The sequence below is a fragment of the Opisthocomus hoazin genome, chromosome 8 (genome assembly GCF_030867145.1).
Source record: "Opisthocomus hoazin isolate bOpiHoa1 chromosome 8, bOpiHoa1.hap1, whole genome shotgun sequence".
NCBI classification, from domain to species: domain Eukaryota; kingdom Metazoa; phylum Chordata; class Aves; order Opisthocomiformes; family Opisthocomidae; genus Opisthocomus; species Opisthocomus hoazin.
Window position 1 is genome coordinate 65246526 of NC_134421.1, and position 19154 is coordinate 65265679.

The 19154-nt window shown below is 42.2% G+C and overlaps 1 protein-coding gene across 3 annotated transcripts in view; it reads right to left on the bottom strand.

Moving 5' to 3' along the window:
• The window catches only part of SEMA3D (semaphorin 3D), a 151915-nt gene extending 133857 nt beyond the window's left edge, over positions 1–18058 (bottom strand). The window contains exon 1 of one of the 3 annotated variants that reach the window (XM_075427988.1): positions 17839–18058. Coding sequence is in view for 1 of the 3 variants with exons in the window: in XM_075427987.1 (XP_075284102.1) it covers positions 17521–17729 (209 nt within the window). In the remaining 2 variants the exon portion in view is untranslated. Of the gene's footprint in view, positions 1–15698; positions 15721–17520; positions 17796–17838 lie in introns of those variants that run through there. The other 2 variants (XM_075427987.1, XM_075427989.1) reach the window with 2 other exon arrangements.
• Positions 18059–19154: the final 1096 nt, after the last annotated feature.

Below are 19154 nucleotides of genomic sequence, written 5' to 3' on the forward strand. Positions count from 1 at the left end.
TGAGTGTGAACGGTACAAATGAAAATTCCACAACTGCTTACCTCTTCTCTTGCTGCTCAAGTTATTCGCCTAACTCTTCCTGAGAACAAGGAAAGAAACCTTTCATTTTTCTGTAGGTTTATTTGGATCTGTGGAAGCCAAGGATGCTTAGTCACCCTACATGCATTTATGAAGTCTTCTGCAGAACTGAAGGACTTTATTTGGTATGAAAGAACTCTGAAATCAGGAGCCACCAGTTTGTCTGATATAGAAAGAATCAGGAGTCTGACTTGCACAGTTCTCAGCACTTGCATCTCCAGAGTTGCTGGACCTCGAAAAAGCTAAAAAAAATAAATTTAAAGATGCCACAGAGAAGTCTTCCTCTTCCAACCTGAGCAGAGAGACAGCAGGAAAATGGCCACCATGGCTCCAGCCAAACCATAAAAGACTAATGCAGGTGCTATGGAAAGCAAATAAATAAGAAGGGGTTTTTTTGTTTGCCTGTATATGTATATCGAGCCTGTAGACACAATTTTGGATTTAACAGGCCAAATCTAACTCTTTGAAGTTAAGGGAATTGCCTCAGTCTCTTCAACCACATTCTCTTTGATTTACTTATTATAGTCATTTGTGATGTGACATAAAAGCACCCAGCAAGCTGTTACACTCCCTTCAACAGCCACCCAGATGCTCAACAGCCATGGCAGTGATGATCCTAAATCAAATCCTGTGTGATTTTCTTATATTAAATGTCGTACACTCCTGAAACATCATCAGTGAACAAAAGTGGAGATCAGCTCCACCAGCCACCAGCGTGGAAGCCAGTCCCAGTTCAGCAGCAGAGACCGCAGATGCTACTTCTGCTCCAAGTTTGCAACAGCATGTTTCTCTAAAGATGAAGGAGAAAGTGAGAAAAAATAAAAGAAAGAAACCTAGTGCAGAGGTTATTTGGCTGAACCCTCTGGCACGGAAAGAGGCTCCTGTGTTGACAATTAAGAGATTCATCCCAGCTCACTGCCTCAAAGCACTGCATCCTAAGTGAACTGAATATTTTGGACTGGGTTTTGCTGTCAGATGCTGCTTTCTAAGCTCTTGTTGTCATTGGTATCCCAATGTCTGCAAAAGCTGTTACAATGAAGTAAAGAAATACTGTAACTCCTTCATCTTAAATTTAGTCAACTGAAAACTAGATGTCAGTTCATCTAGTTTCCATTTACAGTCATTAGAGAGGAACAGGCGCTTCAGGGGCTGATTACTCCCAGCCACTTCAGACTTCTTGGATGGGAAGCTGACGTGTCTCTCTCTCTGCTGATTAGACGGAGAACTTCTGCGACCCTCTTAGTTCAGAAACTTAGACCTTGCCCCTTGGAGCCCTCGATCTGGGTTACCAAACGGACATGGAGCTCCAATGGGTAGAATCATAGGTTAAATAGAAAAGTACTTGTACAAAAGGATTTTTAAAATGAAAGTAGATCAGGAGCCTGAAAATGACAAGTATAATTAACTTCTCTCAAAAAGCATCTGAGAATTGGTGCTACAGGTCCAATGCTTTGCTGTCACAAGAAACAAATTCTCAGTGGCCACGGACATGTCTATTTCAGCCTTCCATAACCCTCTTCAGCAACCCCATCAAAGCGATGGCAAGGAACAATTATCTACAACTACGCAAGAGCAAATCACTACACCTTCACGACTCCAAGCTGACTAAGAATAGTAATACCTCATTTCTGAGGTACATCTTTGTTTTCTAACATACTTGTTAACTTTTTTCAGAGGAGTTTTAACTCCTGCTCTTTGTACATAATGTGTAGTCTAGTGAGGCTCTGAGCGTAGATGAACTTTACAACAATGGCTGTAATATGTGATAATATTAATAATACCCATTTCTACCCTTGCACACCTCAAAAGCTGTTTGTATCACTCAGTTAAATTGTTTCACTTAATGTGATCCTACCTGGTGTAACATGAACAATCACAGCTGTGTCAAGTGAGAGGCAGCTGCTGCAAACCCCTGGGCTACTGCAGCTATGGCTGCAGTTGAAATTCAGTCTTATGCTTCACTTCAAGATTTTTGGCTGTTTTTTCTTACTAATCTTGGCAAGCCTCCAGAACAAACCTGATAAAGTCCTGAACATCACAAAAGATACATTCTTCCCCATACTTGTAAATCATCTTTGGCATGCTTCCCAATTTCAATAATTATAGATTTCCCCCAAGCTCCCTGCATGTTGCCCATAGATATAAGGCTTTTTATGATCTGTCTTCTAATTCAGAAAACTACCGCAAGCTGTTGCATGAACCTCACATTAGACAGTAAGGCTATTCAATACTAAAGCACTGTTTAGATCTCTGTATGGTTTTCTTGATGGATGTTACACTGCTGATCTATTTTTACATATTATTTATACTGGGATGGTGCCTAGAAGCCCCAGTCAAGGGCAGAACCCCAAAGTGCTGCACATATTATGAAAGAGGATACAAGAGCCTCTCCTCCTTTCAGCTTATAGCCTAAGTACATAATGAATGACACCAGATGGACAAAACAGTCAGAGGAAGCAAAAAGTGAGATACTTGTTAGTAAAAGTAACAGGCAGAGCACAAGAGCTACTTAGCTATATACAGCCAATGTGGTGTTCCTGTCACTGTTGTCTGCTTTCTCTCTGTCTTCTGCATCATGTTTTACAACCTGCAGTGACCTGTGGACAAGCACTCATACACAGAGTTGTCCCCTGTGTCTGAAAGACTGGGCACTTGGAAGTGTCTTTCACTGCGCACATCAGGTATCTAGGTGAGATTCAGAGGAGGTAAGCCAGAGGAAAGAGGTAGGTACTTACAGAGGATGATTAAGAGGCCCTGAGTGAGGGCATAAAGCAGATGACATGAATGCACAGCTTCGCAGTCACTCATGGGAAGGATTAGGGCTTTGGGGTGTCAAGGATGCCCAGCAAGCAGCAGGTCTCAGTGCAATTCACATTAGCTCCACCTTATTCCCTTACGCATTCACTTTGCAGAATGTAAGTGCCTCAGGCATCTGCATTTCTGTAGCAAGAACAGCCAAGAGTCCTTACAGTGTCCAGTAATACAGTGCCTAGTTCAAGTCCAGGCTCTCTGGGGAACCAGAGATAGATGCCTCTGCCATCTAACTCACTGGCTATGTCTCACTCAGGCTAGAGATCAGCTTTTAAGCTTATAGCCTTGTGCCTCAGATACACCTCTTCAGTCTGGGACTTGTTATTTCATGTCCTGATCTGAGTCAGGATTGCTCCACACCCAGATAAGATCCCCACCACATTTAGATCCCCTGTGTGAACCCTAAATCCTCCTCTAAATACTTAGGACTGTTCAACTTTGATTTCCCAAAGCAATAGGTGTTGGGTCAGCAAAGTCAAGAAAAAGCAATAAATGTAAACTCCTGCAAACACATCATCCTCTTCTGAATTCACAATGTTTTAGGCATTCCCAAGCATAAATTTAGTCCAGTATCATATGTAGCCACCGGCTCACTGACACCAGGTCCCTGTCCCTGAAGTGATTGATTGCTCACTGATCCCTGCCTCTTCATCAACAGAGGAGCCAGAAGACAGAGGGCTGAATAGCAAAGGAACTGTCTCATTCCCTTCCCTGCAGAGCCACTGAAGTAGGCGAGTGACAAGCAGTTGTGAGGGAAATAAGACTCCAGCTGCGTGAAGATGAGCTCTGGTGAGGCTGGAGGTGGGAGCTACCAAAAAAAGAAGGACAAAGTCTGAAAGCAGGCCTTTTCTTTGTATAGTACAAACTAAAAAGAGTAAACTAGTCACAAAGAGATGTTGCTGTCCCGCAGGGTAACTAATGTGATAATACAAGGGAGGACTCTATCACTGAGTCACACCTACAGCAGGATAGACTAAGCAAGCTCATCTTTCTTTGAAATGTGAACTTGTGCAATTGCATGGGTTAGCAGATAGGTCACCTAGGTCTTCCTAATGAGTCTGTATTGCTCAACCTTTCCTCTTATCCTGAGTGTCCTACAGCTGCTTTGCACATGGATGTCCAGTAGCTTGAAGAGAAGCTCCCAGAATTTTTGTAGCTCTTCTCCGAACAATTTTCATTTTCCTACATATTTTTTTTCTTTAAGCTCACGGTGCCCATAATTGTATTCTCCCTGAGGATCATTCATTTTCAAGGAGGTAGCTACCACCTAGAGGTAGCACAGCATTTCCAACTAGCATGAGGCTGTTGTATTAAAGCAAGATACATTAAGAGCAGATTTCTAAATGAACTCAGCTCTTCTTTAGTTCTTAAGGTCTAGATTTTCAAATGTAGTGTTAGATAACTTGGGACTTGTAGTCCTTAGTGGATACAATATTCCTTGGTACTACTTTCACCACAGCACTTTTGAGTGTTGCTAGTCTGCACAAGGACTGCTTCACAGAAAGAGAAGAAATGGGAACTCTACCACACAGCTAGTTTTTAATAAAAGACTTCCTGAATGCTTTATGAGAAGTAACAGGAGGAAAACACAAGTTCTTTCAGGTGGTTCCTGTAATTCCTTTAAACAAACATTTCAGCAAATACACTCATTAAAGACATTTTTTCCCCGGAAGTCAAATTGAGTTGATTTTATTTGATCCTATTATTCTTAAGATAACATTCATCTTGTCTAATTTCAGCCACCTAAAATTCAGGGATTGTCTTGGCTTCCTTCAGAGAAGGTGGAGACAGGCACTGCTGTGGTGAATCCATCCCCAGACTCAGAGTAGGGTGTATTGCCCTTTGGAGCACCTCATCTCTGTACTGAAAAGAGATGAAGATTAGGTGACCACCTTACACTAAAGACAAGTGAAATAAATCCCATCTTAATTAGTTTTTCCATTCAGTATACTCGCATGGGTCCCATTGTTACAACATCTGAACACCCATACTTTCCAAATCTATTATTCTTACAATTTTTCTATGACAAAGGGTAGTTTTTATCCATTTATGGACACATATACCTGAGGCAGGCAGAGGCCAAGATCCAGACCTGCAAAGATATTTAGCAAGTTAATTGTCTAAATTAGGTGGGTTTCAGTTGCAGGTGACTAACACTCAATGATGAAGACAAAGAAGTGGCAGTTACGTGCCTTTAGGAATTTGCTAGGATCTAAGCAGAAATGACTTGTCTAAGGACATATCTCATGGAATTAAGCCCAGGTCTCCTGAGGTGCTATCCTAACTTTTGGAATGTCCTTAACATTAAACAAATCCTCTGTTGTTTTTGGAATTAAATTTCTGAAGTATTTACTGTCATGTCTTCTTCTTTGTCAAACTCAAACAAGCTATGCAAGCTCAAATCCTTTAATTTTTCCTCATAAATCAAACCTGACTCACAACCTCCCTGCTCATTTTTATTGCTCTCCTCTAAGCTCTCCTTAAGTGTTAATTTAAGACTAATAGTAAAAATGAGGCCAAAAATTCCAAGCTGGACTTTTAGGTGTTACTGTGATATGAGTAAATACACAAACACCAGCATAAAGTTGGATCTTTCACTAAAATCAGTGAAAATATTATATTCACTTCAATGAGCACAGAGTTCTGCTCTGGTATGTAGCATCTGGGCACTCTGTATCACAGTACAATGCATTGATAATGTCTGTTGCACTTACAGAAATAATTGACCAAGACCTTGAAAGTGAAATACTTAGTGCTTGTCAACATGAAAGTCCAGACACAGTAAGATGTGAATTAGCAGCATACTGACTGCTCTGCAATCACATCACACAGAAGTGTATATCAGAAGACTTTTAATTAAAAAAAGGCTTATTTCACTTCGAAAGCAGCCTTAGGACATGTACCCAGCGACTGGTCATGCAGAGAGTTAGTGTGAAGAAGATACCATGCTGTACACTGTTATTCTAGCTTAACAGCACGCTGACTTCCGCAAGTAGACAAACCTTATCAGACCAGAACAGGCTTCATTATTGGGCGATACGTGTTTCTTAGAATAATCTTGGGGAGCACTGCTGAATGCTAAGCATGTCCTCTGACTTTCCTGGGACTTGCATTTGGGTCGCAGGAAGGGTCAATTTGTAAAATAGGCTCTGTTAATTCCATGTGTATAGACTTTTTTTTTTAAATTATCTCAGTAAGGTGAAACAGAAAAGCAAATTTCTGTAGGGAGAGAGGTGACGGTCTCACACTATTCAAACAAATGAGAAGATATAATATTGCTTCTGATACTACACAAGTGCAGTTTTCCCCTTCTAGGACAGTAGCCTTGATCTCCAATCAAAACAATACTGTATCAGCTTAGAATTATCATCACAGCCTGCCCATGTTTTGTTTTCAGAAACTATAAGCACAGATTATGCACAGCTTGTGCGAAACATGCAGGTTAAATATCATGTATTTTTCAGAAAATTATTTAAATAATTGTAAAAGGTTTTCCAGACGTCAGACTATTATAGGGACATTTAATCTACTCCTGTACTAAACAGACCACAAAACCTTACACAGTTAAGCTTATGTTGAATCCAGTAGCTTGTTCATGGACTAGCTCTTATTGTCCAAATAAGATTCAGTTTCTGGGGCGTCAAGAAAACAAGATTCTGCAACATCCATTCCATTGAATTGCCTTACCTGTCTTCTGAAATTGAAAAAGATAAAACTCCTACACCAAAATGAGAAAGTTTGACCCAATCATGCAGCTTCAGAACAAGGAAACACATTTTTCTGTGTCAGGGTTTCCAGCCTATGTCTTGTGAACCACAAGAGGAAGACGCTACTTCGAAGTTTTACACAAACCAGACAATCCCACGCATCACCATATCTCTGTAGGGAATGAAGAATAAGTACTTAGGCGGCAAACACTGCCAAAAATTCAAATGACTATTTTAGGACTTTCTCCTAGCCAAACAGAAAAGCAGGAGGTGCAAATGACAGCTACACAAGAAAAGAGACCCATGGGACTGAGGTCACATCCTCAACTTGAGTATGTCCAAAAGGAGGTCAGAGCAGTTGCTGCTGCCTCCATGGTATAGCTGGGTTTTCTTTCTGAGTGGTGGCACACACAGGCTAAGCCTGGGAAGCTTTCCGTAACATGATATATTTGTAGCTCAGACCAGCTCCCATCAGTGGGATCTAATAAAACCAGGTGGAAAAAAGCTACTGATTTTCTAGGGGAAAACACTGGAGACACTGAATGAGGAACCTGGATCCATCTGAACATAACACTCACAGAGTCTTGGTGCCTTTACAGAACAAACGGTTTCCACAGTGTCAATCATTAGTTTCTCCATCCCTTGCTAGAACCTTCTCAACTTTTCTAACTGCTTGTGCTCACACCTCTTCTCCTGTGTGGTTCAAAAAAAGAATGAAAAGAGGCAGCACAATTTAAAAGAGGTCGTGCCTTCTGATCATCAAAATGCTATTTTGTTGAGAAAAGAATGAAAACAACTAGTACAGTGCCTAGCGCAAGGCCTTGTGAGATTCCCCCAGGGCCATCACAACAGATCACTGTAATCTCTGCTGATGCTTGCGCCAAAGATAACTAAGCTACTTATATTCAAAGCCACTGTGTCCCAGTTATTTTGGCCTTACATACAATTCCATGTATAAAGATGAGCATAAGACTCTATAGGTAGTCTAAATGTTTATCTTGAAGGTGTCAGATCTGACTTTCCATTGTGTCATGTGAATTCCAGATGGAAAACAAAACAATGAATCCGAACACATTCCAGAATGCTCTTCTCACATCACTTTAATGGCATTTACCTTGTTTGCAGGGAAAGGAAGGAAGGAAAGGACAGAAAGGATGGAAAGTACATTTTTTTAATACCATTATTAAAGCAGATTTTATCATCCTTAAAACGGGGTGATAACCTAGGATAAAAATAGAAATAAAGCTTGTCTTTAGTAAGAAAATTACTATCCATACTTCAGCACTGACCAACTGCAGAACAGCTGTGCCTGTGGTACAGGTGGCATAAATGCTGTCATAAACAAAGACATTTTTACCATTTTCCTGAAAACCTGACACAAGACCTGAAATCTGTTTGAATTTTCTCCCTTTAACAGCTTAACACTCCACGTGCAAGATTGCTACTGAATAGAGTACCCCTAGGCAGTGAGGTTTTTTCACCATTTTGGGATAATTTCTGGGAATTGACAGGATACAGGATAAATGTGCCTGAAGTGTTTACAAAAGCATAAGAGAGAGTTAAACTGTGGGAAGGAGATGACATTTCAGAGGAGAGAAGAGTTTGGAGGCAGGAGCAGCTTTTCCTGTTTCTTGAAACCACCTGGAGAACTGCTGCAGTAGAGAGGTGAGGATGGACTGTTCCAGCTAGAAGAGATCAAGCCCTTATGCCATAGGACACACTGGCAGCCAGCACGAACTCAGCAGAATGGAAAAAACAGGCATAAACCATGCAGAATCTCACCTTGGGTGTTAAATTGAATATGAAAATATCATTCAGCTCTTTTTTTCCCTTACTTTGAAACCAGATGTTTGGGATTAAGAGAGACAAACTCCCTGCACTGTGTGCTGCACGTACCTCCTGCTTTTCTGACAGGCTGTGAAAAGGTACAGAAATTGGCATTGGAGCTTTCAGCAATGTTTTATGCCTAAGTATTTTTTCTTTATCCTTACACATCAATGTACTGCAGCAACAAATTGAGTAAAAACCCAATCCTTCTATTACTGTAAGAGCCAAAGCATAATAATTCTTCACCAAGTACCCAGCATTTGATTTGAAGCACCATCGAGGAGATCAACATTTATGTTATGAGTTTCATAACAGTGCTCATGTTGCCTTTTAGGAAAGTAACCAGCTGTAGAAAAGTCACAGGAAGCAAAGGACACAGGAACTTCAGACTCGTGAGCACAGCATAACTGATCTGTACTTCAAGGTATAAATCTCTTTAGGAAAAAAACCCCAGATATATGAATTTTCAGAGCAGTATTGCAAGAATATCAGTCTATCATTTCCCCCCCCCATAGGTTTTATTTTGTGAATTTAATCAGTCTTCAGTCTAAGCAATCTCTAACGATTTTATCTGAAGGTGGAAAATCTTCCCATGTGATAACTCCCCTAATTTCACTGAAAGTTGTACATGTTGTCTGTGTGTTATATTCAGAATGACATTTCTTTGCCATGGATTCATTTTTTACTTTTTTTCAAGCTGAGGTATTTTTATGAGATAATATATGCCTGTTTTTTGTAGATGCCACTAGAGAATTATAACCACCGAGTCCTAACTCCAGAATAAATCTGTACACTGCAAATGGTATTACCCAGGACACTCATCTTAAAAAGACAAACAGCACAGAGCAGTAGAGGTAAATACACCTTTTCTTTTAGAAAGAGGGCCTAAAAGACCCTTAAGCCTGAACAATGTTAGAAACTCTCTTTGATGCTTCAATTGTCTCACATCTTCCTCAGTTAGGTGGGACTGACATTCCAAAAATTACATCCAGCCAGCTTTTCCTTAAAGCCTTTAAAACTCTGAGTTCAATTTACAAAATAATAAATTAAGTCTTAAAGTAAACACCTTGGATTTCATCAGGTCTGAGAAAACCTGGGTTCTGGCATTATACTTTGTGTAAGACATCAGATCAACAGACCACAATGATTTAGGTAGTAGTTATATAAAGCACTCCTGTCTATTAAAATTATTTTAGCCAAAAGATTAGATTAGTAACAGAGATTTATTATCTTAACTGCCTCTTCAGTCAGCCAGGTTCAGCCTTAGAGACCAGTGTAAAACCTGTCTCCTGCTGTTACCAGGCTCTGTATGTAGCCAAACCTGCTTAACCACACATCCCTTGTGGGGTCTGGGGAATTGGGTGCACATACAACAAAGCTGTAATTTTTCTAAGCTGTCCAGTGTCTGTGGTGTTCAAAACCAGGCATTCCTCTGCCCACCTTACCTGCAAAGCCAAGACGGACTCCAAGCATGTCCAGTTCTCCCACAGAGTGAAACCAGAAGATCTACCTCTCCCAACACCCATTATTCAGCAGCCACAAGGTTAACATAACTCCTTCAGGAAAAGGTAGGATTGGACTTCTAATGATTAATTCAATAGTGTAGTTCAGTATCAAAGAGGAAATATCAACACTGATACCAAAACATTAACTGGACCAGGTCCAGTAAGAGAAATCTTATCCCTGAAAGACGGTGCTCTAAACACACGAAGCTGCATCCCCTTTGTGTTAAGCCATTGATAACAGAGCACTTGCAATATAGTGGAACCATGGTGGCTGAGAAAACCATGCTTCCAAGCACCAGCAACACCATCACTCAGACATATGCTTGAAAAACTGTGCTTCCAGGTCACCTCAGACAAGAGCAGGCACCTGAACCACTGAAATATATGCTAGAGATTTTTTAAAATTTATTATTTTAAATTTTCACACAAGGAGAAGACAGACCCTATGTAGATACCTATCTGCTGGGAGAGCTCATGGTTGACAAGCAGCAAGAATTTAGGCACTTAAATCTGCAGCTCAGGGCTCAAGCTGCAGAGTCTTCCTCCTTACTTTCTGCAAGCTGGCTTACACAGTCTTTCCTCATGACTTGTGGCTTTTGGGGATCACGCCACAATCAGTGCACAAGAAGCGATAGTACCTGCTTAGTACTTCAGTTTCTTGCTTCTCTTTACAACTCTACTCTCCAATTGCTTTCAGTGTATACTGCTAACTTAAATCTCTGCTTTCCTCTCTCAGCCTTTAGAGCTGCTCATTTATTCTAAGGACTGTCCTTAGTTATTACAAATCACTCCACTAATTTCAGTTACACTTCTCTAGTTTACACCAACTGAAGATGCAGCTTGTTACATCTTGATATTTTGGAATATAATAACTGTTGTGTGCTACTGGCATTCCCATGGAGACTGTCCGCTTCCCCAGTACAGCAGTTTTGTCTACAACCTGTAGCAGAAATTTACCCCTCAGCTCCTGAGTACATCACATTAATGGAACATGTACAGTGGCTTGCACTAAACTAAAACCCACCCATCTGTGGATTGTTGTCCTGTAATTAAAGTGATCATTATGAAACCCCTCATCCAGAACTACTTTTGCAGGATCCCATTCAGGAAGTATGCTTTATTAATTTAAAACTCTGAAACAAAGATGTGCAGATTTAAAGATCCATTGAAATAAACTCCTTACAGAAATGGTATTACATTTCCGCTTTAGGAAGGGGAGACAGTTATAAAGATATCTGCTTTTACTAGCTCACTTTTTGTGCTTGGATTTCTGTTCCTTTGAATTGACCTGTTTCAACAAATTAAGGATTTTTATAAGTCTTTTATAATGACTTTAATATTTTGATCTTAGATAGCAAACACCATCCTTCTTCAGCATTAATGTATGTGAAGATCAGGTGAAAATTGGTATGTCTGCTCCCTAGATGAAAAAACTTGAACTACGTTTTCTCCTATGTGATAAGCTTCTGTTTCTGCATAGTATTTTGAGCAGATATTGTTTTGTTTCTTTCAAGACAAGAGTTCTGCTCCAGATGAAACACAAAGGCTTAGTCTCCGACTCTCAGTATTACATGCCTCAATGTATCCAAGAATTCCAGATTTATTCATGTGGAGACTTTGTGCCTCTAGAAAATCCTCTAACTTGCTGATAATATACCTCCCCACAATAAAGTGGATTCTTTGAAGCTGCATTGTTGAGAAATTAATTTGCTAAACTAAGCAGGTGACAGGAACCGAAAGTCAGGTCAATTCAATGTAATTAATTTATTGAGGCATTAGGCCAAATTTGCTATTTATCTTTCATGATAGGGGATCTTATAATGCCATTACAAATCCAACTTTGCCCTGATGCTTGTATCATTCGACAACAGAAAAACAGGCTGACATGTCTGTCTACAGTACAAAATAAAATCAGTTGTGTTACTTCTGTTCTTGAAGAATGCATATCTCTTAGTCTTCTGGGCTTAAAGACTTTTGCGTTACACTATGGTTGAAAGTGGGTTTTGGGGTTCTATTTAGTTGGATACATCACCAGTGCTAAACACAAGAGGACCTTTATTTCTGACTGGGACCTCCTGATGCTACTGCAATATAGACAATAAATTAATAAGAACTTCTGTGAATGAGAAAAGATCCACTGCTTGTGACTAATGACTGTACAAACAGAAGTGACAAATCATGACTATCCATATTTTATGCATGCTTGCTACTAAAAACAGTATTTTAAGAAATTTGAAAGACAGACACAAACAAATTTGTTTCTCTGTCTCCCCTGATTTCTATTAAGCAACAATGGATCTTCAGAGATGTAATATGTCATCCTGTTAGCAGGGCATACTGTAATAGCTTTGAAAAATTATTTCTGTCCTTAATAAAGTTTTTGAGGCACCTGCTTAAAAAAGAAAATACGTCATGATATTAATGATTGGCATTTTATATGCAGGTGGAATATGTCTTTCAGAAGTCATGGAGTTGATACAGCAATATTATGTCTTGGAAAGGCATAGATCATGAAGAGAGTCAGAAAAATATCACGGAGAACCTTACAGTCAAGGGTGGTACTTTCCGTAAATTTTGGAGAGAAGGAACTGCATTTGCAACAGTCTATCACTACCTGTCATTACCCTTCATTTTATTTCCTTCTTTCAAATCATAGCTCTTTAGCTCTTTAGATACTAAACCATGTTATGAACAGTTTTTCTTTACTACACTGTTCTAAAGCCTTTTAGTATGACTCTTCATAAAACCTCACATATGTGCACTATAAAATTACAGGGAATAAGTTCCATATGAAAAATTCATATTTCTTCTTACTGTTTATTAGCAGAGATTGTGACATTAAGCATGAGAGCAACAGACATTGTTTTAGTTCTTCATTGTGGAAGGATAAGGAAATCAGCTTATTGCTTTTGGTTGAGAAAGAATTTTTTACAGACTCCCTCTTTGCTGTCTCTCCCTTGCAAAACCAAAAAAGGATTTTAGACGGACAAAAAGTAACCACAATTATATGGAGTGTGTCATTGATAGATTCCAGGGGAATATAACAAGCTAGGTAGGCACATACCATTAGATCTAGCTGTTCAAAATGTTAGAATTCTAGCCAAGGTTAAGCCGGAATATTTGGCCACACCAGCCCTCAGGACTGCACTCAACTTTTGAAAGACTTGATCTCAGTCTAGATTTAGACTTTAGGGAAGTACATCTTTCAAGAGAGCATTTTACACAGCAGTCTGTCTTTAAATATGTGCTTAGGTCCCTTGAAGTCACCAAGTACAGACAGACTGAGAACAGGCGCAAGTCTTTCATTTCATGACAGCCTTAGTTTTGTATAATTTTCAGTTAATCCTAGGCTTTCTGTTTCCAGTGCATTTAGTCCTGAGTTATGCTGACGCAAGATAAGATCAGACTCAAGGCTGCCATGTCTCCAGGATTTTTGGAAGGGGACATTCCAGGAAAACTTGTAAATTGTCTCCTCCCCATCCCCTTTGAAAAAAATAAATAAGAAAACAACAACAACAGAAACTCTGCATATCTTTGGAGTACGCTCAGATGTTACAGAACTTTTTAGCCTTTCTTCTTCTGCATGACATCTGCTTCCTGCAAGTGTCCTGATTCACTGACCAACTAGATTGGAAACAGTTTATTTATGGATAGTTGTTTTGCTTTTAAACTGACCACATTAAAAGAAAAAGCTCACACGACTCTTCTTTCTGTTTATAATAATACAGGAATAAAAATATGCAAAGATGTACCAAAAGGATCCATGTTACTGAAAGCTGAGTAATACATACAGTGTGAAATTTATGCAGTGCTGGAGGACCTCATGAGTTACAGGTCTCCATGTATACAGTAGCTCTAGAGCATGAATTTGTCTTCAGCCATATATATCCTGAATCCTTTAGGATTCCTCCTGTGAATTAAGGTTGCAAATAAATGCCTGTAATGTATTGTGCTTAGTCTGACCAATGAAGCTATTAGGTAACTTAGGTACCAGCAGAGCTGTGAATCTCAGTCACATTTTCCAGGTATGTTGCAGGGAAGTGCAATGATTTAGTTAAGGCCAGTATAATGTTTGAGGCTTACACACCACACCCATCGCTCTGATAGTCAAATTGAGTCAACGAATCAACCCAGATGGGAATTCAGGTTCATCTTGGCTTACTGTTATCTGTTCTGCCCATTAGACTATATGACTTCCATAAATTATTTTGCGGTTCCTGTTAAAAGCAAATAAATCCACATGATGCTAAATGCTGCCTCCCAGCTGTAATGAAAACTGGAATTTTGGACCACAGCACTGCTCCCTGACTCATCCTGGATCCCCTCCATGTGACGTTCGATCTGTCTGAGCTGAGGAGAGTGGAATAGAAAAGCTTTTTTTCTTCTTTTTTCTTTATCACCCATTGTCAGATAACACGTGGACGTTCATGCAGCATGTCTCTAGGATGTGAAAAATAAAAATACCAGAGAGGGGCCTTTCTGAATACACAAGGATAGAAAGGAAGAGATAAAAGGACTGAAGGTTTATACAGGGATAATTTAAGCACTGACTCATTGACATTGCTAAGTTTATAAAATACATAAAACCCAGACAGAAATGTTGGGGCAAGGGGGAGATTGTGTTAAGAAGCATAACAGAGGTGCAGCACTATAAAAAAGATAAAAATAGCACACTCATGGAGCAAAGATTTGCTTCACACATAGTTTCAATGCAGCCACCACCTTTCATGTCTCATGGGCATGGCTTTACTACGAGCATTTCTGTTGCTTGTTTGTAGTTGGAGAAAATCCAGAGAGCAAGGAAAACAAACTCATCACGCGTTCAATGAGTCTATTTGATTTAATGACACTCAACATGCACCTTAAGCATTTTCCACGGGTTAAAAAGACAATGGGCCAAATATAGCTCTGACTATCCCGCAGGCTGCCTTGTCAGGAGAGTGCGGTGGGAAAGCCTGCTTAACCAGCATCGAAGGATTCCCTCATATAGGAAACCTCAAAGAGTATAGAGGTGGCTCAGTGGCCAATTCCAGCACCGAGGGGGTTTAGCCAAAGAAATGCCTGGCGTGAGCTGGGAATTCAGCTGATTCCCAGCTGATGAATCAGCCTCTCCGGAGCCACAGGTAACCAATATGTCTACACTGCAGTGGTACACAGTGAAGACACATCTGAGATTACATCTTCTGTGTTTTTAAAGGCAAAAGAGGAATGAGAGAAAAAGCAAAACAGAAATTCAAAAAGAATCCAGAAATCAATCATTGTTTTGACCACCTTAAGCTGACAGCATGCTCACAGTGAGACTCTGAAAGATTACGACATTTTGCAAATTAAATTGTAAAGATCCTGACTGTGTGGGGCATGTGCACCTCCACTTCTTCTGTGACAGAACATGGAAAGAGATGCTGAGTATATCCCCTCTGCTAGGACCAGAACAGGGAAAGGTTTTTTTGGGAATGTTTGATTCTTTGGCTGCTCTTTTTAATACCTCAGTGTTTACAGTGTGGATTGGCTTAATTATCATTATTTAATCTCTGAGTAATAATGATGCAGTATCCTCAAACGCTTTAAAGGGCTCTTTTCCAATGAACAACATCGATATTCATTTAATACTCTAGCTTAATTCAAACTTTTTTTTTTCCAAGGGCTTTGTTTCATTTAATTCCATTGCAAAATCCCAATAGAATTTCAAGAGTGCAGTATAATTTCAGTAATGAACAGAGGGGTATCTACAGTGAAAACAACATCTCTCAGAGAAAAAAAAAAAACAAACCATTGAGAAGCAGAGTGAGATCAGGGTTGTTAAGAACAGTGTTTTGGAAGGTCGGCTGACGGCACAGCCTGCAGCTGGAGACAAGCAGGCGAAGGCTGGTACATGGGAGTGGGGTCCGAAAGAGGTATCACTGTTCTTCAAGGTAATCTGACGGCAGCTACACACAAAACCAAAGCTGAAGACAGGAATACAACTCAAAATTAAGTCTTTCTGAGATCTAGTCACCTTAGTCCAGTACTCAGCACTACTGGAAGGCACTTCTCTCTCCCTGGGATTATTGTCCTGAAAACTTCTTACACCCGGTCTTGTAACTGTGGCCATTCTTATATTTTGAGATGCGGCAGAGGATACTGGTAAGTCTGCTACTTCCATTTCTGGTTAAAGCGCTCCATGGGCCAAGCTCATATACTGGCTGTGGGAGACTTTGGCTCAAAACATTTCTGCTAGTTCGGAGCACATCTCTCTGCTTCAGTGCTGCACCTAACAAGGAGTCTGCTCTGTTCACCATACCCTGAGAATCACTGTTGGATTGATCCAGTGGTAAGAAGAGGGAAAGTAAATTTAGTTTCTTGGATCTCAGGCTAGTCTGGACATCCAAGCCAAAACAAAGTTCAAATAAAAGTGAAGCCAAGCTGCTCAGCCTGATCAAGGCTAAAATGCTTCTATTTATGACACTGCTTAGAGCAGGACTTGTCTTGGAAATTGTAAGAAAAAGAGGTGTGACACCTGCAGAATTTGGGTACCTCTGTTTGACAGTAGGATTACAACTGTGGATTAAAATACCCCAATTCCTCTTTAAAAAGCTATTTGGACACCCAGCTTTCACAGATTTAGTAAATGCTTTGGCCCTTACAAACCTTGCAGGAGACGGTGAGTAGTGCTTTTCTGGATCAGGCCCATAATAAGCTAAATAAATAAATTAAAAGTCAAAGATGAAAATCATATCAACTATACTAATGAGGGTTTGATAAAAAGTGTTAAAAAGTTGTGCCATATAGTACTAATCACCTCCTAATGGTAAACAGTGAAATCAGTCTACCTGCTCCCTAGATCTGCAAGTAAGCAGTGGAAAAGGAAACGTGACATGCTAAAATTCTTGCAAAAGTTCTTGCCTGCATCTCCATAGCCTCTGTCAGAGCCACAGATGCAGCATTTAACTGCTGCTTTCTCAGCAAAGTGCTCTCTACCTATGGTCAGACTGCTGCTCCATTGATCTCTATTGTTGCTGGACAGATTTTCCCATTTCAAACCAAAGTGGAGCTTTTTTAAAGGAAACATAGGTGGATACTTTGTGCTTCTTCAGTACTAAGTCACCAATTACCAAATGCGCTCAGGAATGTTTCCTTTCTAGAAGCAACAACTTTCATGGCGTAATATTCACCTCAAAACAAGGAGCTTTACCACCCTCTGTGTTATTGCACAAAGCAAAGTAGAGGTTGTCAGAGTGAGAAGATGAATAATCTCATTTCAGTGAGCACCTCAGGCCAGCCAGGTGCTCCGCAGCTCCTAAGTGATGGACACGTTCAGCAAAGCCGCGCTCATGGCAATGCTGGAGGACTGTGTGGAAAGGAAGGAATTTTGCCACCGCTCCAGCACGCAACAGTTTTGCTGATGGACAGGGGCTGGTCATGCCCGCGCCGCCCTTCCCATCGCCCCCAGACACCTATGCGAAGCAGAAGCAGGCGCAGGGCTGCCGGGGCTAAGGGAGCGAAAGAGCTCTCCCTCTGCCCGCACCGTTCCCACTTCCCCAGCCTTTAACCCCAGCTCCCCAAAACGGCCTCCTCCTCGCCCCTCACAGCCCCCCCCCCCCCCCAAAACCCACCTCTGCTGCTCTCCCAGGGCAGCGCCAAGGGATTTCCCCCAGCCAGCGCCCCTCTCCGCGGGTTCCCACCTCCTCGGTGACAGCAGGGCAGGTGGCCCGGGGACCGCTGCCAGGTGCCGGCAGCCCGCACCCGTTCCGCGGCGGTCCCGGCAGCTGCGGGGGCAGCGGCGGGCGGAGGGACCGGGACAAGCCGGGGGGACCCCATGCATTTTTCCAACTCCCTTTCCCCCCACCACCTTCTCCGCGGCGGCGGAAAAGTGCTCCAGTGCGCAGGGAGCGGCGTAAACCCGCGGGGGACCCGCGGGGTCTGGGTGGTACCTGCCGGGGAGCCGGAGCGGCGGCGGGGCGCGGGGAGAGGCCGGTGCGGGGCCGGGGCCGGCGGCCGGGTTTTCGGAGGCGTTGCGAGCCGGGCGGGCTCCTCCCCGGCGGCGGAGGGTCTCGCTCCTTCTGCGCGGAGTGTCAGAGTTTCCCCTGGCTTCCCTCCCTCCATCCTCGCCACCCCTTTCCACTCCCTCGCACGCACATGCACACCCCTCCAGCAAATGGGCTGCTTCGTGCGTGCGTGTGTGTGTGTGTGTGCGTGTGTGTCAGCCGGCTCAGGCACACACCCACTGCTGCTGCTCCCGGCGCGGGTCACAGCCCCGGCCGCCGGGAAGCGTTAACTCCGGGAAAAGCAGCGGAGTCCACACACAGACACCCAAGCACACACACAGACTGTGGCTGGAAGATGCCCACCCTGCCGAGACCAGGCACCCAGGGACCCTGTGCTCTTGTGCTTGCCACCAGACCGCAGACCTCTCCTGCGCTGCCGCATCACACTCCCGTAAGTTCGCGCGGGGGCATCCCAGCTTAATACTGGGATCACCCTGTACAGGTGCTGGTCCCGACAGTGATGTCTAAAGCAGCCTCAGGTCCGCTCGCATAGCTGTGGTGACACATTCCTGCTGGGGCTGAACTGCAGCTCACTGCCTGGTAGACTGGGAGTGGAAAAAAAAAAGCAAGCTTGCCGCACTTACTGATAAGGAGAAAGCAGCTGGGCAGTGTCCCATAGCATGGGGTTAGCACACGTTGAAGAGCAGCCCGTGTCCAAAATTCTAGCTGTCAGGGACACGTTTGCCTTTGCATTTATTTGTTTTGCCCGTGGAATGTGCTACATCGGTGGTTCTCCAGCTTTCGCACGCTGCAGACCACTTCCTAAGACAGAATTTCTCTCCTGGACCAACCCACTCCCACACCAAACCCTTCTCTCCAACATATTTCCTTCTGTGGCTGCCTGAGGAAGAGCCTTTCTGCCCACAGGCTGAGAGCCATTGAACACATGGCACAGATAATATTAGACACTTCCAGACAAGACACACTGGGGCTCTGTCAAAAACTGTGTTTCCCTTAGCGAAGAGCTCAGATTGAAAGTCTTCAGCTGGTGACCTGGTTGCGGAACAGACCCAGACTGTTGCTCCCATGAAATAACAGGAGAATCAAAGCAGTGCAGAGGAGTATATTGAAGTTTTCACCATGTTACCCACCTCAGCAGAACTTCATCCTCACCTACTGTTCACACAGAGGTCAGATGGGTGGTCTGGGCATACATGAGAGGATCGAAATATGTGTTTTTTCCTAGGTTCACCAAAAGCCAT